Source organism: Balaenoptera physalus, assembly GCF_965194825.1.
Source record: "Balaenoptera physalus genome assembly, chromosome: 14".
NCBI lineage: Eukaryota > Metazoa > Chordata > Mammalia > Artiodactyla > Balaenopteridae > Balaenoptera > Balaenoptera physalus.
This window is the reverse complement of record NC_138893.1, coordinates 48,668,661-48,695,295: the sequence shown is the minus strand read 5'-3', so window position 1 is coordinate 48,695,295 and position 26,635 is coordinate 48,668,661. Positions and strand designations below refer to the sequence as shown.

Here is a 26,635-nt window from a genome sequence, read left to right as displayed (position 1 = left end):
GGTTACACAGCTAGTGTGTAGCAGAACCAAAGGATCCAAACCCAGATCTGTCTAATTTTAGTTTAAGCCCTTAGTCACTGACAATATTCTCTGGGGTCCCAGCACACATATTTGAGCTCTAAAACTGACTTTTTAGGTGAGGCATTAGTGCCCAAGGATGACCTAGGCTTTTCCGAATGTTGTCCGGAACCAAGGTGATGTTCTTATCAGGCAGTTCTTGTACCTACTCCCAGAAAGCTTAAGACATGTTGTCATTTTGACTGAGGGGCAGATACCTCAAAAGGTGTTTGAAGAATCTTTGTGTAAGCAAATGAACGTTGACTTCTTTTGAACAGTCATTCATTTAGTAAGCTAAGTTCATTTCTTTCTTTCTTTTATTTATTTATTTTTACTTGACAAACCATGATATTTCAATATTTGAGTCTCGGTTTCCAGGCTGAATTCATGTTGTGTATTTAAGAAGACAATGAAAATTCTTTGAAGATATTCTCAAGCCCAACAGGAAGGAGCACAGGGTTTGATTTGTACTTGTTTTTCAAGCTGGCTTCATCTGGGGACAAACTCTATTGTAACTTTTCTAGAATTTGGTGCCAATAGGAGCTGAAATAATAAAATCAGTAAAATTAAATTAAATAGGAAGTGAGAGTCTTTTATGTACCAGGCCTTAGATTAGGTAAGAACAATTGGTCACTCTTCTGGGAAACTGTTGCTAAAAATTACAATCAACTGGCAGTCACTGATTGGCCTCATTTACTGCATTGTGTCCCAGGAAGAAAAGCAATCTCCTCTTATGACAAGAGCTTGCAGAGATAATACTGTTTTTTTCCCCTAATCTTCATCCCCCTTCTCATTTTCTTATGATTAATTTGAGCTATTTATTCAGCATTTATTGACAGTATTATATACCTGGCACCGTGCTAGCTTCTGAGGCTTTAGGTGTAAAAGAGAACTCTTGCCTTCAAGAATCTCACAATATAGTATAGGAGAGAGAATATAATAATACAGGATAATAAATCCTTCTGAGCTAATGAAGCCTCTATGGAAGCGCCAAGACAGGACATCAAACCCAATTGGCATAGGTGAGGTTAGGAAGACTTCAAGGATGAGTTGATAGTTGAATTACGTCCTTGAAGGAGAACCAGAGTAAAGGAGCCAAGGGTAGGAAGGTGTTCTTGGCAGAGGGAACCGTAAAATAGCACAGGAGAGTGGCAGAAAGTGTTCTCTGTCATTGAATGACCAACGATGTAGGAGATGTGGCTAGAGAAAGAGCTAGGGATCATGTCATGATAGCTTTGTAGGCCTTACTGAAGCGTTTAAACTATCCCCAATGCAATGGGAAGCCATTAAAGAATTTTCAGCAGTAGAATAACACGTTCAGATTTGCTTTTAAGAAAGATTACTATGGCATCAGGGAGGTGGCTTTCGGAGATTACATTAAAGTTAGAAGGTTATTGCAGTTCAGAAGAGAAATATATATATATTTTTGTATAAATTTATTTATTTTTTTATTTTTGGCTGCGTTGGGTCTTCGTTGCTGCGCACGGGCTTTCTCTAGTTGCGGTCAGCAGGGGCTGCTCTTTATTGTGGTGCACGGACTTCTCATTGCGGAGCACGGGCTCTAGGTGCGAGGGCTTCAGTAGTTGTGGCACATGGGCTCTAGTTGTGGCTCACGGGCTCTAGAGCGCAGGCTCAGTAGTTGTGGCACACGGGCTTAGTTGCTCCATGGCACGTGGGATCTTCCCGGACCAGGGCTCGAACCCGTGTCCCCTGCATTGGCAGGCTGATTCTCAACCACTGCGCTACCAGGGAAGTCCCAGAAGAGAAATATTGAGGGCCTGTAACTAAGGTGAGCTGGTGTTGGGAATGTCTCAGGATATGGGAGCGATCCAATAGATATTTAGGAGGTGGTCTTAAATTTACAACTCAACAGCTTAACACAGTGTGTAACCAGTTTGCCATAGCAGGGTGAAACTAGAGAAAAAGGAGGAATCTAAGATGACTCCCACAGTTTCACACTTGATATCCTCTAGTACCATTAGTCAGAAAGAGGAATAGAAGTGAAGGAACAAGTTTGGTAAAGAAGATGATAGATTTAGTTTGGGGCATGTTGAACTTGAGATGCTCATAGGACAAGTGAAGAGGATCAAGTAGGCAATTGGAATATTTTTATCTCTTAAGTTTAGGAGAGAAGATTAGACTGGGGATGGTGGTAGTATATAGGTTTGATCCTTTTCAGTCTTTGTGTTCTGTCTACTTTTGTTACAGTTACTTGATTAGTACATAGTGAAAAGCAGATTTACCATAAAGCTAATTAACCTTAAACTTAAATGCTTCTCACGTGCATGGACCCTAGCAGATGTGTTTATTTACATGGTCATGTGTTTTTGTAAAATTTGCAAAATCCAGATATTTTAGCTACAGTTGATCAAAATTTCTCTCTTGGCATTTTTAATTCACTCTTTTTGTCTCTAATGTTGGAATGGTCCCAGGTGTTTTCTGGAATCTAGCTGTGGGGAAGTTGAGCTGGGGATACATTTAGTTTGGATTTGCAGTCACTTCAATGTATAGTTATTGCTAGCCATCCCAGTGTAGGAATGACCTCGAGAAATACTCCTGCACGGTGCCAGCTCACCTGGTATTGTGACACAAAGGTACAAAACCAGCATTGTATCGAGATACCAGTGCCAGAGGTGTTAAGACACATTGGTATCATGGAAACAGAAGAGGATGAAATGTACAAAGCCAGAAACTGGTCAGTAGAAAAACTTCCTATGGCGTCTTAGCCTGAACATTGGCCTGATACAAAGCCTTGTGTGCTGGGACATTTATTTGGAATAGGATCCCAGGGAGCAGGAGTTCAGGACAAGGGAAGTGAAATGGGAAGGAAGGAAAGAAAATTCAAGGATGTGATAGTGTGTTAAGTTCGGCTACAGGCAACAGGTGTTCTTTCCTACCTAGGACTTCTATTTTTGAAAATATGTATTTATTTATTTGGCTGCGCCGGGTCTTAGTTGTCGCACTCGGGATCTTTTAGTTGTGGCACACGGGATCTTTTAGTTGTGGCACGCGCGATCTTTAGTTGCAGCATGTGGGATCTGGTTCCCTGACCAGGGATCAAACCCTGGCCCCCTGCATTGGGAGTATGGAGTCTTAGCCACTGGACCACCAGGGAAGTCCCCTACCTAGGACTTTTAAAGGAGCCTTGTGAGATGCTCTCAGAACGGTACTTGAGTACAGAGGGGGACGTATTTTCCCATGGGTATTATTTCCTTCTCCGTTCAGGAGAAGTCCCAAGGCAGAAGTGAGAGATGCAATGAGCTGGGCCGTGAGCTGTATATGAGATGCTGTCTGTTTGCACTGGTCACACGGGCATGAAGCCAATCCGAGCCAGTGTGGAACTGGTCGCTGTGGCGGTGAAAGGGGGTGAGCAATGGGACCGAGAGAATTTTGAAGTGGCGCTTAGGAGGCATCTAATGTTGACAGAGGATTCTGTTCTCATTCATTCCTAGTCAAACAGTCTCTCTCGTTAGAATTATGTACAATAATGTAGTGCATGTGGTTATAAATCTCCATTCTTTTTTACTTTTTGATGACAGTCACACAAAATAGACTTTATCAGAATTATTGTTTGTAGGACACAAACTTTTGATGGTTACAAATTTCAGTCAACATGATACTGTTAACCGTTTCCCCTGTAGGACGTTTGCTCCTGTCCAAAACGTCCTGAGCATATTTGGTCCTTGCCAAATGGTTTTGGACAAGACTGAATATCAAGGGTATCTTACAGACATTTTGGGTAGGATCAAATGTCTGCTAACCAACTATTGCTTGCCAGAATTTTCCTATACATGTACGGTTTATACAAATAGGATCATACTATGTAAAATATTCCAGTTTTTTTTTCCTTAATCTGTTTTGGGTAACTTTTCATAACAATTTAGGTAGATCTACTTTGATCCTGTTTAATGGCTGCATAGTATTCCATTGTATGGATTTATGAGAATTTATTTAACCAGGCTTCTCTACTGATGGATGTTTTTCCTTATAGAAATACAAAAACGTGGGACTTCCCTGGTGGTCCAGTGGTTAAGACACTGTGCTCCCAATGCAGGAGGCCTGGGTTTGATCCCTGGTCAGGGAACTAGATCCCATATGCTGCAACTAAGAGTTAGCATGCTGCAACTAAAGATCCCTCATGCCACAAGTAAAGATTCCACATGCCACAGTGAAGATCGAAGATCACGCGTGCCGCAACTAAGACCAGGCACAGCCAAATTAATTAATTAATTAATTAATTAAAAAAAAGAAATACAAAAACTTCTTTCTTTTGTCTCTGACACATTTTTAAGAGATACTGGGAGGAAAGATAGATAATGGGAGTGGTGAGAAGGAATTGTGAAGGAATTTTAAATGGAAAATGTTTGGTTTTTAAAGTCATCTGATGTATCATTTTTTCTCTTCTGTGGTGATGATGAAGTGCTTGAGGTTTCTAGGGACAGGAAAAAGAAGAGTAAAATGCTAGGACTTCTGTTATCTCAGGTCAGCAAGAAAAATACTCATTATTTTTGCTCCCTTTATATTTTTTCAAGTTTATTATTTGCTCAAAATTTGCAGATGGGATTCATGCACTGGATGAGAATTTGAACTAGATGACTTTTCATTTTTCCCTGCAACTCCAGGACTCGGTGATATTTTGATCATTTTGATAGCCCTTTCCCCTCATATCATGTGATTATTAACTATATGGTAATGCATAATTATTAACTTATATTAACTGTATAATAATTTATGATAGCAATTCCATTTCCTTATTACAACTCGAGGTCATCAGGAAGGACTTCTGAAAAGAGGAGACTTTAGTAAGAAAAGGGGATAAAGTTTTCCTTAATAAAACCAGCCTTCAGTTTTCCCTTTAAGCAGGTTTTAAAAGAAGTGATGACCGCACCTCTCTCCTTAAAATGCCTGCTCCTAAAGCAAATGTTGTAAGGGGTGGTTTCGTCTGTATGTTTTTTGGCACATCATCTGGACTTAGGTAATTTTTATTCACTGTATCACAAGAGAACCATGTTTTTATGTCTGCTTTGTCTAATTACCGATCTTGCCTCCTTGTGTTGTAGAAATCATCCAAGAAATTAGTTCAGTTGATATTAAGAGTTTTGGACTGCAAGACAAAGTTCTACATGTTACTGATCCAAAGACTAAGACCCAAGGAAGGAACAGAAGAGCAAATCATAAAATTAAAACACTGATAGTTGGCCTTACCTTAGCAGTGGAAGTATATTTCCCTTTTTTGAATCTCCTATTACTGGGTTTGTTGGGCAGTTACTAATATTTTGGGCTGTTACCTCACTAAGATGGTCAGTCCTCATTTATCATCCTTAGGAAAGCTACAAGTCTAAAGGAAAGACAGAAATAGACTCATTGGTTCTAAAATAAGCCCCTCAGTTTTATAGAAGAACTACTTATCTCTTGGGAAAAATGGGAAGGTTCCCATCATCTCAGCCTGAAAGCCATCCTTTGTCTTAGCCACGTTTTCCGTTGCTGATCATTTACTAGGAAAACATTCCAGTGAGTGTACAGTGAGTGGTACAGACCACGAAAAAAGATGAAGTGGAGATGCCCGGCATGCCTCACTATTTATAAGAAAATATTTCCCCAAAAGATGGGAAAATCCAAGTCTTTAAATACTCTGGGAGAGGAGAATAATGGAAAAAACTCTTCAGTTTCTATTCTGTTGGTTCATAAGATTTTTCTCACAAATCATTTGGACAGGCCATTAAGCAAGTCACATAGTGACTGGAATCTTCTATTAATTGCCTCACTTTGGGTTTCTGGCTAACGTATCTGGCAGCAAGACTGAAGAACAAGCAAAAGAGAATGAACAGCTGGTGGTGGTGTGGGAATGCGAGGCCATCTATTATTTGTGGCCTGGAATCCTAAGTTAGGTGGGAGGACCACAGGGCTGTCTTTAATAGGATAGTCCACGTGGATGGTTTGAAGTAAATGATTCGGCTTCTCGTCTTTAAATACAATCGCAGTTTAGTCTAGGTTAATTTTTTGTTCTGAAAATTTAGTTTACTTGCTATTTCTACCAGGAAGTTCATTCAGCAGGTCTCTCTGGCATTTAGTGCATATATTAGTACATAATATTAGTTTGTCTTCCTAGACAATCAGTCACCCATTGTCTTGGGTTTGGGAAATATTACTTAGTCTAATCCTAGTCTAATCCTGGTTTTTCTTTTTGGCCACGCCATGTGGCTTGAGGGCTCTTAGTTCCCCAACCAGAGATTGAACCTGCGCCCTCGGCAGTGAAAGTGTAGAGTCCTAACCACTGGACTGCCAGGGAATTCCCTAATCCTAGTTTTCCTTTGGTATCTGCCTTCTAAATCCCTTTGTGCTGTGGATCCTGAGTAGGTCAGTCATGGTTCAACAAGCAGAACCAGTAGAAGACAGATACCACATTCATTAAGGAATTTTCTTAAAAGGGGCAAGCTTATGTAATTGCAGAGGCTGTCTAAGAGAAAGTACAGAGTTGGTAGGGCAGGCCATGAGGGAGGGAAGATCACGAGCAGGTGGAAACCCCACGGGTGTGGTCTGCAGCAGCTTTCGACAGGTGGAAGGTCTTCTCTCTCTCTCTGAAAGCCTTCACCCTGCTTTTAAGGCCTTCAGCAGATTGAGTCTGTCCCACCCAGTATAGCTACCCTTAAAGTCGACCCATTAGGGACTTTAACTACATCTGCAAAATCCCATCCCAGCAGCACCTAGATTCATGTTTAATTGAATTACTGAGGGCTGTTACCTATCCAAGTTGACACATCAAAAATCCATCACATTCAGAGAAGCCAGAGGAGCTGCCTGGAGAATACTGCCACAGAGGTGCTTCTGCAGACATTTATTAAATCAGGGCTGGTATCTCTGCTGCTTTTTATAAGCAGTCCCATCTGAGCATTCACAGTTGTAGAACTGCCCGCTGTGTGCCACAACCAGGGGAGCCTGGTTAGTTAATCTTGTGAGGACTGAAGCCCACTCTTGAGTTTTCAGAAGTTGCATGTAAAACAGGTTTTTGTTGACTGAAAAATGTTTTCCTATGGATCACCATTTTGTGAGTTTTTAAATATTTGTTTACACTTAAAAGCTAAAGCTTAAGAGCCACTGTCAGTGGAAAACTAAGCACTTACTTTACCAGAGAAGCTATTAACATGGTTTGTTCTGGGGGGTGGAAAGGGAAGGGAGCGTGGCTGTAAAAGGGCAATGGGAGGGGTCCTTGTGGTGATGGAAATGTTCTGTATGTTACTGTATCGATGTCAGTATACTGGTTAAGGTGTGCTGTCACACAGTTTGGTTTTGCAAGATGCTCCCAAAAGTATGTGGGATCTTGGGTGAAAACACATGAGACCTTTCTGTTATTTCTTACAACGGCATAAGAATGCACAGTTGTTTCAAAATAAAATTCTATTAAAAATGATCCATTTTATAAGGCAGTCCTTTTATAATATGATTAATCTTTTTCTAATCTGTCTTTTAAAAATAGTCATGTTTTCTTAAGGAGGTAGACATGTATATGTCTTAGCCCTATGCTCGAATAAACTACATACTCAATATATATTTGAGTGGATGAAAGTATGCCTGATGGGAAAATTGTAGGTGACAGATGATTTTTTACAAAACATTTTTATATTAAACACAACACACAAGCTTAAATTCTTAGATGAAATATTGGGCATACTGTAAAAAGATGGAGTCTTCACTCTGTAATAATGATGACCGAGAAAAGATGTGATTTATTACCTCAAAAAATAAGGCCAGATGTAACCTAAAACATAAGTCGAGGGGAAACCTCTAGAAATGTGCAGGAGGTAGTTAGCTGTAGGAAAAATACTATTTTAGCCTGGAAAGTTGTATAGATTGAAAGTAAAACTACTTTCGAAGGATTTAGATAAGTGTGTGGATTCGCTCATTTAGTGAATATTTGCATGCCTCTGAGGTGCCAGGCAGCTGTCTGTAGTTTTCATGTATTTCAGGAACTTTTCCAGATGTAAATGCTGATGTCCTTGAAGGCAGCCACACCTTCCCCAAATCTCCATGGATACAGCTGTCAAAATCTGAGAACCACGTGGATTGGATTTTCTCAGTGTATGTTTCTAATCTTACTGCATCAGAGATATTTATGGAGAAGTGAAATTCAACCAGTCAAAAATAATAGTAACATTCTAAAGATATCTTCAAACATAATTCTTTTAAACATTGATTGTCTTAAAAGATATGTTCAACTTAATGTTTTTCTCTTTCAGGTATTTCTTTTTTTTTTTTTTTTTTAATATTTATTTATTTATTTGGCTGCGCCAGGTCTTAGTTGCGGCACGTGGGATCTTCGTTGCTTCGTGTGGGATCTTTTTTTTTTTTTAGTTGCGGCATTCGAGATCTGGTTCCCTGACCAGGGATCGAACCCGGGCCCCCTGCATTGGGAGCACGGCGTCTTAGCCACTGGACCACCAAGGAAGTCCCTCAGGTATTTCTATTTTAGGGATACAGAATAAGAAACTACAGTTAAGAATGGGCAGGTGGGACCAAACTTAGTTTAAATGTTAAGAAACAGGTATTTATAGCAAATAGAAGGAAGCCTGGGACAATCAGAGCGGTAACCTCCAGGGAGCAGCATTGAGGCTGGGCCCTGGTAAACTCAACCTAGGTGCTCTGACTCCTGGGGGCTCCCTGCGCTGTGCCCAGGTCTCTGCAGTCAACCTTCAGGGAAGGCATAGGCTTTGCTTCTGTTTTTTTTAAGTCCCTTAGAGGCTGAGCACCTCCGTGAATGATTGCCCTTCTTACTTTCAGAGCTTGGTCAACGAATTTCCCTAAAAGCTGTTATAATCTAAATTAGTAGATAAATTCAGGGTTCTACCCAGGAAACGGCCCTATTAAGAAATACTGTCTGCATCAAAAACTCCTACCCTCACCCCCCAAAATTAGATTATTTTTTAGGAAACCATGATTCCATATTCCACCCTAGTAAACCTCCTGGCAGACATGACCTAACTGGGAGTGTCGATGGCTGAGGAACCCCACATACCTGGAGCGGAGAAGCTGTCCTGCTAGGGAGATCTTGGTCAGCCACTTAGCTGGTGGCCACTGGAATTTTTAGAAGTAGTAAAACTTCTGATAAAAGAGGGCTTTTGTCTCCTGGAATAGCAACAGTTATCATCACTTAAAACCAGTGTATTTCTATATACAGCAAGTGCTTCTATAGATATACTCCTGGATTATTTATACAGGACTATTTTAAGATCTGTGTCACATTTTTCTGGTGTATTTTATGGTGGGAAAATTCAGTTGGAAAAAATGCACTTAGCTGTGGCTGGGATGGTGAGGTAAAATAAGTACTTAAAAAACATGAAGGTTGTGGGTTCTTTTTTTTTTTTAGCTTTAAACAGGACAGAAATAGCAAGGTGATAGCTCCCTGAATGAAATCGTGTTGCTTCTCCTTAAGCAAACTTTACCATTATACTCATGTCATAATACTAGATCTATCACCGTATGAGTCAGTAGAAGATCTGCAAGGCATGTGTCAGAATTCATCCAGGTATTCATTACAAAAATCTGTGAGAAAATAGCTGCTTTTGTGTACTATAGCTTGTTATTCAGGGTTTCTTTTTCTTTTGATTTTGCACCTGTTGAACTGAGAGGGCGATGGATAGGGTAAGGACCTATCTACTGTTAAGAGTAATGTGGGTGTAGAGACCCAGGCACTCCCCTGGCCCAGGTGTAGCTGAGGCGGGGCTGTGTTAGGGCTGTGTGTGCAGGAGTCGGGCTCCTGTGATCGCTGATCGCTTCCCCTGAGGAGAGCCTCCTTCTTACCTCTTCTGTGGGGATGAGGAAAACCATGGAGGTTATGATTGGACAAAATCAAGTCATTTGATTGGCCAGGACAATGAGAGCATAAGAGGAGTATGATGGAGACCAAAGGACGGAAAGATGGGGCGGTTGGGGACCAGGTTCTTGATGGCCTTTGAACCCGACTCGAAGACGTTTTCCTTTAAATTCAGCTGTTGATGGGAAACGAGCACTTTTTGAGTAATAGGATGATATGATTGTGTTGCGGTTTAGTAAGTATTACCTTCGTGTATGTAGGCGTGTTAGGTTATTATGCTAGGCTTGGCGGGGCCTGCGGATGAAGAGTAAGGCAAAGATGAATAACACAGAGGGCCCTGTGGTCAAGGAGTTTATGATCTAAGCAGGGAAACAACTAACCTTGTGGTCAACGAGGTACGAGTACACGGGCAGCATTGTCAGCTGAGGAGGAGCCACGAGAACCAAACGGTTACTTCCGTTTCAGAGATTTGAAGGCTGCCGTCCTGCCTCATCCCTGCCCAGGTTTCTCATCTATCTCGATGTCTCTGGCCTTCATTTCCTCCTCATGTGCCACTGCTTATACATCTTACGAGATCTTGGTAGTTCTCGCCTCAGTTTGCCTCTTACAAAATGCAAGACCCAGACCTGAACACGCTACTCCACATATGGCTAAATGTAGTAGGAGCGTTGCTTCCCCTGTTCTGAGGTTGGATTGCCACTGAGTCATCATGAGATAATATGCTGCTGGACCACCAGGTCATCTATTTTATGGGGACCTGCTATTAACAGAGAAGGGGTTGCCGACAGGTCCTACCTGGGAGGCCACAGGCAGGCCTGTGTTCCCCTCGGAACCTGCTTACGTCTGCTTATCCGACTTAGCTGCTTCTCCTGTCGCGCCCTGGCGCCTTCCTGCCCCTGCCTCCCATTCCCCTGAAGTCCCCTCTAGTCCCTCCTGGGTGGTAGTTCTGTAACTACTCCTTGAACTATGCATTTTCTTTCTTTTTTTTTTTTTTTGATGTGGACCAATTTTTTCATAAGTCTTCATTGAATTTGTTACAATTTTGCTTCTGTTTTATGTTTTGGTTTTTTGGCCGAGAGGCATGTGGGATCTTAGCTCCCCAACCAGGGATCAAACCCGCACCCCCTGCATTGGAAGCGTGGAGTCTTAACCGCTGGACCACCAGGGAGGTCCCTGAACCGTGCATTTTATACACGTTATTGCATGTAGGTATCCATCCATTCATTCACTCTTCGTTAAAAAGGGAAAAAAGAAAAAGGGTGGGGAGAAATGGAGAGAAGAGGCAAAGGTGATTTAGAGTTTTAAGCCTGGGTGATTGGAGATCTAATGGCATCATTTCCAGAAGTGGGTATTCAAAAGAGGGAGGTGTTATTTGGGGGAGGACAAACCAGACTCTGTCTAAAGACACAGGCCTTTTTCTCTCCGGTGAAGGCTCCCTGGCAGAAGCAGGCCAGTGTGTGTCCCTGTTAGAAGTAGGAAGGGCTGTTGTGGAAATCACAGTGGATGGCACTGAGATGATAATCTTTGGATTCTTCATCTATGACCTTTCTTACCTTGATCATCTTTTGTCACCAAAGTCATCTTTCACAACCTTTTGACTGCATATGATACTTTTGACTCTTTTCTGCTTCTTGAAGTAGTTTTTAAAAAGTTTGGCTTCCAAAGCATTGTTCTCTCTATTCTCTGCTCACTCCACCGGCCCCTCCTTCTCAATCTCCTTTCTGGCTGTATCTCCACTTCCTGCCCTATGAGACATTGGCCTGCCCCAGGCTCAGTGCTGGGATCTTTTCTCTGCCCACACCCTGTGTCTCAGTGATCTCCTCCAGTGTCTGGCTTCACTAGCCTCTCTTCTCTGGGGGTTCTTGCTCTTCATGTGTAACTCACATCTCTCGCTCGCTCGCTCTCTCTCGAATTCTGGACTTAGGTATGTTACTGCCTGTTTGACATTTCCACTAGGATGTCTAGTAGGCATCTTGAACTTAACCTGTCTAAAACTGAACTGATTTTTTCCTTCCAGACGTGTACCTTCCACAGTCCTCCTTGGCAACTCTATCCTTTCTACGGCTGAGGCCCCAAAACCTTAGAGTCAGCCTTGGCTTGTCTCCTTCTTTCCCGCCTACATTCAGTCCATCAGCAAAACCTTTTGGCTCTTTCTAAAATATATACCTGGAATCTAAGTACTTCTCATCCCCTCCGCTGTTAGCATCTGGTTCCGGTCACTATCTCCTCTCACTGGGATTGCTGAAATAACTTCTTGATTGGGTTTCCTTTTTCCCGGCTCTGCCTTCCCCGCTGCATCTTTCTCCCACCAGCTGCCAAGCCTTTTCTCACCACAGCAGCCAGTGATCCTTTCAAAACAATACAGATCAAGTCACTCTTCAGCTCAGAACCCTCCAGGGACTTCCCATCTCCGAGTAAAAGCTAAAGTCTTTGTGATGGTGACATGATCTGCCCACCACCCCTGCTGCCCTCCCCCACCCCCCCAATCTTTGATTCTTCCTCTCCTACTCACTCTGTTCCAGCCACACTGGCGTCCTTGCTTGTCCTCAAGCACGCCAGGCCTCCCCTCTTCAGGGCTCCATTGTTCCCTCCACCTGAAACATCTTCCCCAGCCCCTTACTTACTTCATTTGACTCTTTAACGACCTTCAGCGTTGCTCAAATGTCCCCTTTCCCTGGCCGGCCTAAATTAAATAATTCGGCCCCTGCTTTTTTGTTCTCCACAGCACATTTTATACAATCTGACATGCTTTCATACTGTCTCTTTCCCTTAGTGTCTGTCTCCCCTGCTAGAATGTTCCTTGAAAGCCAGAGCTTTGTTTTGTTCCCTGAGGTACGAGCTTGGCACATAGTAGGCATTCAGTAAATATTTACTGAGTGAATGAATGGATTTGTGTGACTATAGTTCATTGATACATACATAGCATTGTATTTTCTGGATTATAAATTATGTTCATAAACATTAGCTCATTGATCAGTTTGTTCACTTTTTGTAAGTCAGACTAAATCTAACTCTAATGCTATTTAAAGTGTATTGACTTCCTTGATGACTAACATGCAAACTGGTTTCCTTGGGAGATCTTAAGTATGGCCATTCAAATCTATCCTCCATCCCATTTTGTTTTAGTGATGGGGGCTCTGAATTCTGATTTACAGAACATTTCTTTCTTTTATCGCTAGTTCCATAGAACAGCGGTCCCCAACCTTTTTGGCACCAGGGACCGGTTTCGCGGAAGACAGTTTTTCCATGGAAGGGTGTGGGGGATGGAGGGATGGGGGAGATGGTTCAGGCGGTAACGCGAGCAATGGGGAGCAGCAGATGAAGTTTTGTTCGCTCGCCACTCACCTCCTGCCACTCACCTCCTGCCGTGCAGCCCGGTAACTGTCCTCGGCCCGGGGGTTGGGGACCCCTGTCATAGAACTCACTCTTAGGAACTTTATTAATTCTTACTTATTGAGTTATTGTAACTCTTACGTTAGATAAACTGGGAAATGTTTAAAAACAAAGGCATATCAAACGCTTCATTTGCCCTACCCTTGTTTAAGTGAGGGGCCACGGCACTGCACAACCTCAGGGGAACCATTAGGCCTTGCGTTCTGTGCCCCTACAGTGGTGTGATACAGCAGCCATGGCAGATATAAGACGTTTGGCTTTAGTTTCTCATGGCTGAATCTTCTGTTTGTTTTCCTCCTGCTGTTCGAGTGGCATTTAAGACTCTGTCTGCCTTGCGCTTGCATTGTTAGGTCTCTTGGACTACTGCCTGTCACTTGTTATTAGTGCAGCTGTGTCAAGTTGTTGCTAATTCCATTCTACTTCATCTACCCTCTTGGCTTTCTTCCTTAGCTATTTCAGTTACTCTGTCTACTGTTCCATTTCACTTGATTGACATCAAACTTGTATGATAGCAAACGAGTCCATATTTTCATCAGGCAGTTAAGGTACCCTTTGTCAGCCTAATCGCTATCTAGTTAATTATTTCTATCAAAATACAAATGGTATCTGTCATTCAGAATTCGAGCCTAGCGTCGTGGTAAGGTTAAAAAATGCGAGTGTGGCAACCTGCTACCATTCTGGGCTGATTCTCCAGAGAGAATAGGCAATACTTTGATTTAGGGAGCAGTGAAAGCAGGCAGAGGCAGAAATTCGATCCCAGTTTTACTGTGTGTGGATGATTTTACTTAGCATACCTCACAATGAAGACATGTTCTTGTAATTTCATCTGTGCAAATGCCCTGTTTTGAGCACGTAGCAGTTAAAATATAGGTGATTATTTCATAATAACTTGCTTATGATACTGAATCTGAATAGAAATATATTGATAGAGCCCTGTACTCTGAAGAGAGGCCTGCATAGATTCTCTTAGGTCTGACTTAGTAATCCCTTAGTGATCTAGGACCAGACTACGTGAAGAGAGGCTATGGGTATAAAGCTCAGGGCAGTTGGAAATGACATATATACTGCAAGACCTCTTATAGCTAGCAAGAAAGGGCTGTCTCCAAGCCCTAATGTCTGCTTTATTCTGTATATAGTTAATCAAGTTTATTTAATCCATGTATATTCAAAAGTTTTAGTGCTACTTAATGCCTATAATTGCATGTTGTGCTGATTGCTGTGTTTTCATTCTTTGGAGGTTAAGAATCCATCAGTTTATAATCTTTTCTAGTTTTTGGTTTATAAATGCCTTTTATTAGTTTCCCCAAAATTGCTTTGCTGCTTTCAATCCTGGCTTAATGCCTCCAACACTCAGGTTCAGAAGGATGCTATTTGAGCTCAGTTTTTAAAATTTCTGTATTGACAGGTTTACATTTTCTTTTTGATTGCTCCATTGATGAGGCCAAAGACTGAATTCCCTGCAGCGAATGGTTAAGTGGGGGAAGAGGTACCTTGTATTGTTGTCCTCCAAAAGCATGATTAGAGAAGAGGGGTATCATTTTTTTTTGTACTGCTTAGTGGGAAGAAGGTTCAAAAAACAAGACTTCTCACCAGGAATTCCAAAGCTAAAAATATGTGGCTCTGGGGCAGATGAAGAAGTTTCAGTACTGGAGGTGGGGGTGTGAAAGGGAACAAGTGAGCTTGGAAGAAAACTTAATAATTTTCAATCTCAGAAGCCTACCTTACATGAATAATTTCTCCGAGAGTAAGGCCCTTTCCAGTCAGATCTGTTGGTGCTGCTGAGCTGGTATTTCAAGTATGTCCATCTGCATTTAAACGAATTGCTCCAAGACAATCTGATTATGCGGTAGTTACTTTGGTGAGAATAGCGCCTCAGTGGAATGGAAACTTCATTTTGAGTCTAATATTAGACCTTGCTTTGGAAAATTCCTTTTAAATGATCACAAGCTGGGAATAGCAAAAGAATTTAACTTTCGACAGACAGCATTCACCAAGAATTTTTAACTGCTTATGTTTGGGTCCTTGGGAAAGCAGATGTGAGAAACTGACCGGACCAAATTGACTAGACTAGAATTGACTTGACCTGATGCGGTGTTTATATCTATTGCTGATAAGTTTTCCTCCTAGTCTCATTTGCTCAAAATATTTTCATTCTTTGAGCGTGAGCATGCTAAGGATGCAAATTGTTAGGAGGCCTAATTGTCTAACAATCTAAACTTCTAGGCCTCCAGACATTGTTGCCTATAAAGGGGTCTGAGGCAGAGCGGAAAAGGGCGGACAAGCCGACAGAACCAAAGCCAGTTTCTGAGTAAGTGCTGGGAACTTGATCAGACCTGGCCTTCAGGATATTTTTAGTTTGTCTGGCTGATTGTGTCTGAGCAAACTCACCCAGTTTGAAGTTTTAAGTAAACTTTATTTAAAGGACACCCCCTCACTCCCCCCCCCCCGCAAAAAAAACCCCAAAAACCTCACCCTGACATTGACAAAAATAATATACGTGTTAACTGATCATGAAGTTTCCAGATATCATGTCTCCTTGGCTTAACCTAAGGATAAGTTTCAGATGCCTTGCGTGCCTTGGGTTGGGAAAACCAATATTGGTGTTTGAGATAAATTTAAAATTTTAAAAGACCTTTCTGAAATTGAAATGCATCTTTTAACCACAGTGTACATTTAGTATAGTAGGGGTTTTTTTTCTCTTCCTAAGCTGACAATAAGTTGATGGTGCCTTAGAATTGAGGAAGAATATTAATAAATTAATAGGAGCTACCATTTATTGATCACCCAGTGGATCCTAGGCACTGTCTTTGCTAGGTACCAACATTATCTCTGACACTCACGATAATCCTGTGTGGCAGCGACTATCATGAATGAGCCTGGGTTTAGAGGAGACTGAGGCTCAGAACAGTTAGGTAGTTTGCTCATCACACAGCTGGTGATGGCTAAAGTGGCAATGCTGGAGTTCTCATCCAGGACTGGTCAGCTTCACAGCATGTGTTCTTCCTTGTAGGTTATATCTTTTTGATGTTTACTATATTTGAAATTACACCTGAGAAATTTTCAACATTTACTTATTCATTTTTAAGGGACAATCATAAATCCATTACATGTTAACATAAACAACATTTTTATTAAAAATAACTTTTTTCCAAAACATAGTGTCATTGTTTACCTTTATGTGTATCTCTTTATTATCTAGCTAAATGGAGGGCAGCTGGATTCTCTTCTGCATTCAGTCTGTGCTGTATACTGTTTTAATTGAAGTATGTGAAGAAAATCTGGCCTCACACAGATACGTATTTGGAAAAGGGAGGGGTGTTTTAATAGGCTTTTTGAATAATTGTGTATTTTCTTGTTTGATAATATACCAAAACTCCCCAAGTGATAGTTTCTTACAGGTTAGTTGCAATGTAGAATCTGAAACTATGCCAGTGGACTTTTGGTGCACTGTTACATTAAAATCTTTTGGTCTGGAATCTTCCTTACAGAAGAATTCTGAATAATGTATGTAGCTACCCTCTGACTCCAGGAAGTAGAGCTTAATTCCTACCGCTCACCCCTCCCTGGGGGTGGGCTAGACCTAGTGACTTGCTTCCAAAAAGTAGAATGAGGGAAAGGGAAAAATTAGTAACTTTGCAGTGGAGAAGAAACCTGGGAAACTCTACCTTAACCAAGTGGTGAAGGTGAACATCGCCTGTGATGTCATGTGGCTGCCATGTGAGCCCTGATGTGATGTAACTAGAAAACTCATAATCCCAGTCTAATCGTGAGAAAGACATATCCAGATAAGAGGTCATTCTGCAGAGTACCTGACCAGTGCTACTTGATTGTCAAGCTCATGAAAAACAAGGGAGGACTGGGAATCAGTCACAGAACAGAGGAACCTGGGAAGACATGACAGCTAAATGCAATATGGTACTCTGGATTGGATACTTGAACAGAAAGAGAACATTAATGGAAAAACTGGTGAAATCCAAATGAAATCTGGAATTTACTGAATATTACCATATCAATGTCAGTTTCTAGTTTTGATGACTATATCATGGTAAAGTAAGATGTTATCAGTGGGGGAGAAATTGAGTAAAGGGTATACAGGGACTCTACTGTCTTTGCAAATTTTCTGTAAATCTAAAATTACTGCAAAATAAGTTTTTAAAAATCCACTGTTATGTATTGCATTCTGAATAAATCATTTACCCATGCGTGATTTGGTAACACCATGGCCCCGGTCATTTGGAAAATACTTGTTCACAGAGTTAAGCAGATCTTTGAAATGTTGACACATTTTATTGTTCAGTGCTTTCAAAATCTCATTTGTTAATAGCACCACCTGTCTCATCAGAAAAGTCTTTACTGAGAAGCTCTCAAGCTCCTGGCGGTGGATACAAGTTTCCCAAAATTCTAATTTTCCCTTGAAAGCTCAGATGTTATCTTTGGCAGCAAACACTGCTGTTGTTTTCCTTAATGTAAGAGGCTCATCTTGTTCATTTTCAAGAAAATGTCTGCCAAATATCCAAGTCTAAATAACCATAGTTTGTTTGGTAGTCATTCTTTCAACTAAAAAAGATGTTCAGTGAAAAAAAGTGGCTGATCCAACTTGCAACTCAAACAATTTGCGTTGAGTCATTTTCCTCAAAACAATTTGAGTCCTTTCCTCAAAACAACTATCGTACTTGAGAATGCAACAGAAGTGTTTTACCGTACTTCGCAATTTGTCACATACAATATTGAAAGACAGGTCCCGGGAATCAAGATTTAATGAAGCTAATAACTTTTACTGCTTCATCAAGGATATTCTTTTTTTTTTTTTTTTTGTGCTGAAAAGAATTATTTTATTTTTAAATTTTTATTGAAATGTAGTTGATTTACAATGTTGTGTTAAAGGTGTACAGCAAAGTGATTCAGTTACATATATATGTGTATATATATATATATATATATATACACACACACATATATATATATTTATATACTTTTAAAAATTCTCTTCCATTATAGGTTATTACAAGATATCGAGTATAGTTCCCTGTGCTATACAGTAGGTCCTTGTTGGCTATCTATTTTATATATAGTAGTGTGTATATTTTAATCCCAAACTCCTAATTTAAGGGATATTCTTAAGAGGAACTAATTTTTTCCCCTCACTGTGTGTGCGTGTGTGTGTGTGTGTGTGTGTGTGTGTGTGTGTGTGTGTGTGTGTGTGTGGTGGAGAAGACAGTGACCACTAGCATAGTGACCACTACTACCGCTGCCTTGATTTGTGCTCAGGCACTTTACACCATTGCTGCAAATATCAACACAGTGGAAAATTCCAGGAACATTTTAGTGTTCTAAATGAAAATAGTTTGACCTTTCTGACTCTCCTAAAAGGGTCTTGGGCACCCCTAGGGGTCCACAGACCACACTTCGAGAACTGCTCTCCTAAAGTAAAGTAGCAGTTGCTAAAAGGTCACAAAGGAAGAGCTGACATAACCGAAGACCAAATCCATTAGGAGGCAAGTGGTAACATGGTGGTACCATGTGTGTAGACGATGATGCTCTTCTGGATTAACTGGTCTTACTTTTTATGGCCCATGAAGCTTTTCCGTTTGTTTGTGGTATTTCCAAACCATTTTTAAATGCTGAAATACAGACTTTGATAATCTGGTATCTGTGTTTGCTGCTATTTTTACCATAATCATTTATAAGACTTCATTCAGGAAATTCAGAAAATTACCTCTGAAAATTACCTCTTTGTTTTCTCTTCTTTAAAGGTAAATCTCACCTGGCTATTGTGCAGCGAGTAAACAATGAGGGAGAGGGGGATCCATTTTATGAAGTTCTGGGAATTGTCACATTAGAGGATGTGATTGAAGAAATCATCAAATCTGAGATTCTAGATGAAACAGATTTATACAGTGAGTACCATCGCCTGAGTGTAATTTTCCAAAACCTTTGCTTTTATTTGTCATGTTGTTTGTGAGTCATCTGACATCTCTCCAGCTGTTGTCTGCCTGTTTCTAATTATGCACTGTGTGTGTAGGCTGGGTACCACCTACCAGTATATTCCAGTCCCTTCATCAGAGAGGAAGAAGAGGCAGGTCCTGTAGTGTCAACTGGCCATGTTTTTTTTGAAAAGCCAACTGCTTCTAACTATTGATCTGGGCATTGCTTGCCCTGAACAGAAAACTCCATTCCTGGTTTTCCATTTATTTTACATCTGGAGGAAGACTTGTTCTTAACTAAATTTTCATTTTACACAATTAGGCAAATTGTTTTCAGATAAATTTCTGTCTCTACCTATGGTCATAATTCAAATACTTAAAAAGTGAGGGGAGTTTGTTAAATTGATGGATAGCAACTGTTGAAATTTCTCTGTTCCAGGACCCATGGGCCAGGGTAGAGGTGAGGTTTGCAGGCATAGTTTTGCTGGGGCAGTGGTGGTGCAGCAGGGTATATAGAGAAAGCAGGACGGGTTAGGGTACACAATAAAAAAATTGTTTTTCTCATTCTGTGCTTCTCTGCCTTTTGAGAGGTGCTCTTGGATAGGGGCAGGGGAAGGGAAGTATCCACACCTATTTGCCCAGGAGTAGGCTTGATTCTGGGCTGAGTGTTAAACATGAATCTTGTCTTATTAAAGTCCACAACTGTTGGACTGTGGAGCTTAAACCCTCTTCCTCAGCTTTACTCTTAGGTAAAGACTCTTTCAAAGGTTTCTTAATGCCAAAGATGGCCCAAGGCCTGAGATGTTAGGGGCTCTCAAAGGTGGTATAGAGAAAGAGAATCTGGGCTCTTTTTGTCCTGTTTGGCTTTTAAAGCATGACTTGGAGGGGAAAATGGACTGTTCAAATGGCCTGGAGCACCCAGGACAAAGCCAGCCTTGCTCAAAGTGGAATGATTTTTATTCAGTCCTGTTAGAAGGGAATGTCCCTCATTTTTTTAAAAAGTCTTCCATGCACCCTTAAAAAAATACATTTTATGTTTATGTTAAAATACATTTTATGTTTATACATTTATGTTTATGTTTTCCATGTACCCACTTAAAAAAATACATTTTATGTTTAGCTCTTGACATGCTTCTGAAAATGTATCTTATTTTTTCCTCACATCTGTATAGTGTTCTTTAAAAAACACCAGTTCCTGTGTGTTTTATCCTTTTGACTCTTGGAGAATAATCAGAGATTTCATAATAGAGAATATTGTTAATTCTACGTTTACATTCTTTTCATCCTTCCTCACAGTGACTATTTAATACCAAGTGTGTCTCTGCATATTTATGTGTTTCCCCAGGGGTAATCCTCATTGTAAGAAAGATAATCTAGACATTTATGAGCTTTTATGTTTACACTACAGTTCACTTCTTTTAAACCTTGATGAGACTGATTTCATACATGGCTTCCTGAATGAGATGCTGAACTTGTGGTTCAGGTGTATTCTTGATTCAGATTAGGGATGATGACTGCCTTTGTCATTAGAAAATTATTTAGGATGCTTGCATTGATTTATGCTGCCTGATTCTAAAGAGAATTTGAGACAGGAAAATTATAGGTTGTGTTCACTGTCTCCCCAGGACAAGCCTAGTTAGTAATCACTCTGTTTTGCCCGAGGCATGAAATGGTAATGTAAAGACACATGCTTCTTGGGGGAAAAAAAGGAAGCAATTAGGATCTTGTCTCTAACCTAGTTTTTTCTTGATCATTACTTTGTCCAGAAAAATACTTGAAAAAAGGTTTTGCATTAGACGCTTCCTAGATCAAGGATTGGCAAACTACAGCCCTCAAGAGCATGCCACCTGTTTTTATATGACCCAGAAGCTAAAATTTTTTTTTACATTTTTCAGTTGAAAAAAATCAGAATAATAATTTTATTTTGTGACATGCAAAAATGATAAGAAGTTAAAATTTCATATCCGTAATAAAGTTTTACTGTAACACAGCCCTGCTAATTCGTTTACATGTGGCTGCTTTTTGCTAAACAGCAGGGTTGGGTAGTTGCAACAGAGCATACATGGCCCGCGAGCCTGAAGTATTTGCTGTCTAGCCCTTTACAGAGGAAGTGTGCTGACCTCTATTCTGAATCACTTCCTTTGTATTTGGTTGACCTTGAGGATCTCATGGTCTGGGGTAGAAATGCAGCTAACAGTTATTATTATTAAAATACTGTTCCATGAAAGTGTTCTTGTTTGTTTCTTGAGATTGTGTGTGTGTGTGTGTGTGTGTGTGTGTGTGTGTGTGTGTGTGTGTTCTCTTTCAGCAGAGGCTGGGAGCCTCTTAAAGGCAGGGACATGCTTCCCTGTGTCTTCTGTAACATGATTGTTCTTTACTGCGGTGTGGCGACCTGAGTAGCAGGAGCGTGTGTGCACTCCGGGCGACATGCTCTGTTGCTATGTGGTTGTATAGACTCCACGAGGGGAGGATTCTTGTCCCCAGCTGCCCAATAACGTACTTAAAAGGGCTCTGAAGATCTTCACGAAGTGTGTCGATAGTTGCTCCTCATCAGGTTGCCTGTGATTTCTTACTCTCGATTGTGTCACAGTCATGAGTGTGCTGCACTGATTTAATGAGGATTCTCTCTCCCTTCCCCTTTCCATGTGGTGCTTGTATGTAGCGTGCCCACCATCTGGAGAGAGAGCCTAGCCTTTTCCATATGTTATGTCATTTTCATTCGAAAAGAGCCCCAATCTAATGGAATGCATTTCCATTTCTCCCTCAGCTGATAACAGAACGAAAAAGAAAGTGGCCCATCGAGAAAGAAAGCAAGATTTTTCTGCCTTTAAGCAGACAGACAGCGAGATGAAGGTTAAAATATCACCACAGCTTCTCCTGGCCATGCACCGTTTCCTAGCAACAGGCAAGTGCAGCTTATCACAGTTTGAAATCTCTGCCAACCCTGGAGCGAGTTTCTCACCCACCGCTGACTGGGGTGGGCTGGGGGTGGAGACTGGGAAATGGGGTGATAAGTAATGCCACTTTTGTGTTTTGTTTTTTGTTTTTTTGTTTTGTTTGTTTTGTTTTGTTTTTTTTCTTTTTAAATTCTCTCCTCTCCTATGTTCAGTGTCGGCATGAACCCTCTGAGACATTTACCAGGGGTGGACCAGTAACTTAAAATTGGTCTGAAAGGTAAGGATGAATGTTAGTGCCACACTGCATGTGAACAGTAGGCCAGGCCATCCGCTTCTGCTAAGTCCAGGGGAGAGCCAGCTGGCGGAGCAGGCGGACAGTGCAAACCAGACACTACCTCGTTGTGTGTCGGACAGTTGAGTAGTTCTCTCTTCAGCTTGCCTCAGAAGAACAGTTGGACATCGGTGGTGACACAGGTGCTATGATTTGCAAAGAAGAACAATAAATTTTCAAAATTAAATCTTCACCCTTTATGGCTTTAATGAAATCAGAAATTCTAAGAACTCTGACATGGATTTCTTGATGGCCTCTTCAAATCAGATTGTTAACTTGGGCCCATTCCAGGAGGCAAGTGTTCACATTATTAAAACCACCAACCCAGCCAGCACTGACTGCTCCAGAGAGGTCAAGGTCGAACGGACTTGAGAGACCGACTGACCCTGCTCACATCCCCAGATGGCTCTCTAGGCGAAGGGTGAGCTCTGATGGCCAGGGGAAGTGTGAGAAAATCAGAGTACCCAGTGGCCTGTAGAAGACGTCTGTGTCCAAGATGGGCAGCCAGTGCCTTTCAACTGAATGCAGTATACTTAAGATATTTTGAAAAGAATGCTAACGGCAGCCATGTGATGGAATGTTATGCACTCTTTAAGATCATGTTTTCAGATACCTGGACATGCTCACCATATAATATTTATGACATGGGAAAATACTCATAATTTAATGTAAGGTGAGAAGAAACAGTATAAAACTGTGTGTACACAAGATTATCCTTGTGTTTTTGTGTGTACACACACGTACACGGCACGCATGCCTAGGTGAGGTATTAGAAAGAAATGCTCACCAATTGCTCAGAATGGTTACAAGTGGTTGGTTTATAGGCGATTTTATTTTATTCTTTATTTTTTTCTGTGTTTTCCAAAATTTCCACAATGTACTGTCTAATTTTGTTATTACAAAAAAGTCACAGAAGCTAATGCAGAATTTATATTGCACATATAACATAATTTAAAAACTTTTAAAACATATAAACAATGTCTTTAACTTGCTTATTATTTTCTATTTCTGATAATATTGTTCATCACTTTAGAACCACAATTTAAAACTAAATGTTATCCTACTCTGCCTCTGAGATACCATAAAGTCCACTTTCAGTATGGCTGACCCTTAAGTCAGTAATTTTGGGTTTTGTTATTTTAATAAAATCAATATCTTTGTAAACTCAGATCAACATTACATTTTTTTTTTTAATTAGCAAGTTGGAGTGCATGTTGATGTGTGCACGTGCCTTGCTTTTATTCTGAATCTCTACCTTCCTTTGTTCCCAGACTTTCTCAGGGTAGTTGAGTGGGAGAATGAGATGTGGAGCACTGCGTCTGTGCACCTGGTACTAACCCACACCTAGATGCTTCCTGACCTTTGCTTCTTCCTTTGGCTGTTGTTGGACAGTCAGTCTTTTGTGGCCTGTTGCAGGGCGTCCTGGCAGTCATGGAGCCTGCTTCTGGTTGATTTTCCTTTGTGTCAGTCAGAAAATGAGGGTATTTTTATGAGAACTGAAACCAATGACAGGTCGAAAATGAAAAGTTTTAAAGCAACAAATATGAGAATTCAGCATTTTCTAATTTCTCCCAGGTAATCTGCCCCCAGCGGATCACCAAACGGAAGTCTCGTTAATCCATACTGTTATCGCTTCAATTCCAAGTATTCTTTTCTCTAAACACCTTAATCACTAGTATCATTTTTTTCCATCCATTTGAAGTGTAATATCAAGTTGTGTTTATATCTATAGAAGTAGAAGCATTTAGCCCATCCCAGATGTCAGAGAAGATCCTTCTAAGGCTGCTAAAGCACCCCAATGTCATCCAGGAACTGAAGTATGATGAGAAGAACAAGAAAGCCCCAGAATACTACCTCTACCAGCGAAACAAACCTGTAGACTACTTCGTTCTCATTTTGCAGGTCAGAAGAATTAACAGTTGTTTGATCTTATTGAGTACCCACCCTTCCAGTTCGGAGGAGACTTGGTGTAGGTGAATGGGTGTCAAGGATAACATACTTAACTTCTGGGGTGGCCTTACAGTGGGAGAATTTCATCTCCCTGTTTTCCTATCTGCAAACAATTTCATTATAAAGCAATGTTATTAATTACTTTAATTTCCAATACAGACAGGCACTTAGTGATTGCTGAGGCATTGAGGCATTCATTTGAAGAAGGGTGAATTCAGGTGTTTGTATTTTTTTTGAAGAGTTTGGGGAATTACCTGTGCATGTCTAAATCTTGGCTGGGCATTTGAAATTTAAGTGTTGTGAGTTCCTTGGGTCTCCTTTTTATCATCTTTTATTTCTTCCACCCCTCGTTAGGACTTGGTCTTGCACAATTTCCTAGAGATGCCTTATGATCTCTTCCCTTAACGCCATCAAAATAATCCATTTATTATTGTTTTTATTCCTGATTACTACCAGCTTCTGTTTTAATGAGGAACTGATGGGATAATCACAGCCTCTCATGGCAATGGTAACTTACCTCCTCACTGTAACATAATCCACTATATAAGGTGAGAAGGTCCATCCATTCTGAATCCTCCTAGGGGCCCTAGAGGGGCTTTTGTGCTTGGATTGACAGGAGGCCCTTATTATCTCACAGTTTCACTTGGTAGAGCGCAGTTCTTGGTATGGAGACCAAGATGAATAGTACAATGAATAGCATGCTAGTTTTATTGATTTCTTGTGTCTCTTTATTGAAGAATTACTTTTATAGGAATTCTGAGTGTATTTCAATATAAGAATACTAGCCCCTTAAGCATTCTCCTGTTTCTTGGTTACTTCCTTGGTAAGAATTGGAGGGATCTTTAAAAGAGTATAATTAGCACTTGGTAGACCCATCTACAATTTACATTGAGTCCAGCTAGTCCCAATTATCTAAATGAATCAAGATGTTTCTTTTTATCTGAAAATAACTCTTATCAGATGTCGAGATGTTAGAAACTCTGGGAAGTGTTGTGTTCATGCCCCGTGTTTGGACTGTATAGTGAATTCTGGAAGCAGAAGTGAGGAACTGTAGAAAAGTCTGTGGATTAACCAGGTATATGCTGCTTTCATATAGTGTTTCTTGGAAACTTCTGTTTGCAGGTTTTCTAAGTCAGTACCCTGATTATTCTACTAACCTTAGTCTCATTCAATCCTGAATTGTTTTTCTTTTTCTCTGGGGATAGACAAGCTTGAAACTCTGAGGGGGTTGGGAATTTATTTTATTTACTACAGTGAAGGAGTAAAGCATTCGTGTTTCTCATAAAATCTAGATGTGAATATTCCTTAAACTTAGAGAAACTGAATGACATTAAAGACAGTTTATTTAGAACTTTGAGGATTGACATTGTGAATTTCAGTAATATTAGAAACTCTGTGGCTTTCAATCGTCGATTTTTATATAGTTAGCATTTATGAATTCTGATTCAGTAATGCTCTATTGGTATGTAAAAAAGCCATTTCCTGGCTGATGGATCAAAAAATAGATTTTATGGAAGAGGGACTTCATAATTCTTGTCCCTTTATAAGTAAATCTTTAAAGATATTTTTGATAAGGCTTTTATGTCCATGTACCTATATTTGAATACCTATGTCACGTTAAATATTTTTATAAATGTGACAAGTTCTTGGAACTGACGATGTCATGGGAGTTTTTAAAAATTTTTATTTTATTTATTTTTGGCTGCGTTGGGTCTTCGTTGCTGCGTGCGGGCTTTCTCTAGTTGCAGTGAGCGGGGGCTACTCTTCATTGTGGTGTGTGAGCTTCCCATTGCAGTGGCTTCTCTTGTTGCGGAGCATGGGCTCTAGGTGCGCGGGCTTCAGTAGTTGTGGCTCGTCGGCTCAGTAGTTGTGGCTCACGGGCTCTAGAGTGCAGGCTCAGTAGTTGTGGCGCACGGGCTTAGTTGCTCCGCGGCATGTGGGGTCTTCCCGGACCAGGGCTCGAACCCGGGTCCCCTGCATTGGCAGGCGGATTCTTAACCACTGTGCCACCAGAGAAGCCCCATCATGGGAGTTTTATAAAGATTTCAAGGATTTATGGAGGTGTTCAAACTGTAGAGTTTGGTGAAAATCATGTTCTTGAAGGCCAGGCAGTTACCTGAGGTACCCAGAGTATGACAAAATGAAATATCATAATACCCTGTCAGTCTAGCATAGCCATCACCATTGACAGAGTGTATTCCACCCTAAAATATCACTAATCCATCATTGGAAATTCATGCCAGGTTATTGAGTATGTTCCACTGCATTTCAAGAG

The 26,635-nt window shown here is 40.7% G+C and overlaps 1 protein-coding gene across 9 annotated transcripts in view; it reads left to right on the top strand.

Moving 5' to 3' along the window:
• Positions 1-26,635, top strand: part of CNNM2 (cyclin and CBS domain divalent metal cation transport mediator 2) — a 151,794-nt gene that overhangs the window by 109,541 nt on the left and 15,618 nt on the right. For 5 of the 9 annotated variants that reach the window (XM_082425128.1, XM_082425127.1, XM_082425126.1 and 2 more), the window contains 3 exons: positions 19,012-19,155; positions 21,950-22,087; positions 24,143-24,312. In XM_082425128.1, the coding sequence (XP_082281254.1) occupies positions 19,012-19,155; positions 21,950-22,087; positions 24,143-24,312 (452 nt within the window). Of the gene's footprint in view, positions 1-8,021; positions 8,510-16,457; positions 19,156-21,949; positions 22,088-22,291; positions 22,357-24,142; positions 24,313-26,635 lie in introns of those variants that run through there. The other 4 variants (XM_082425130.1, XR_014253462.1, XR_014253464.1 and 1 more) reach the window with 4 other exon arrangements.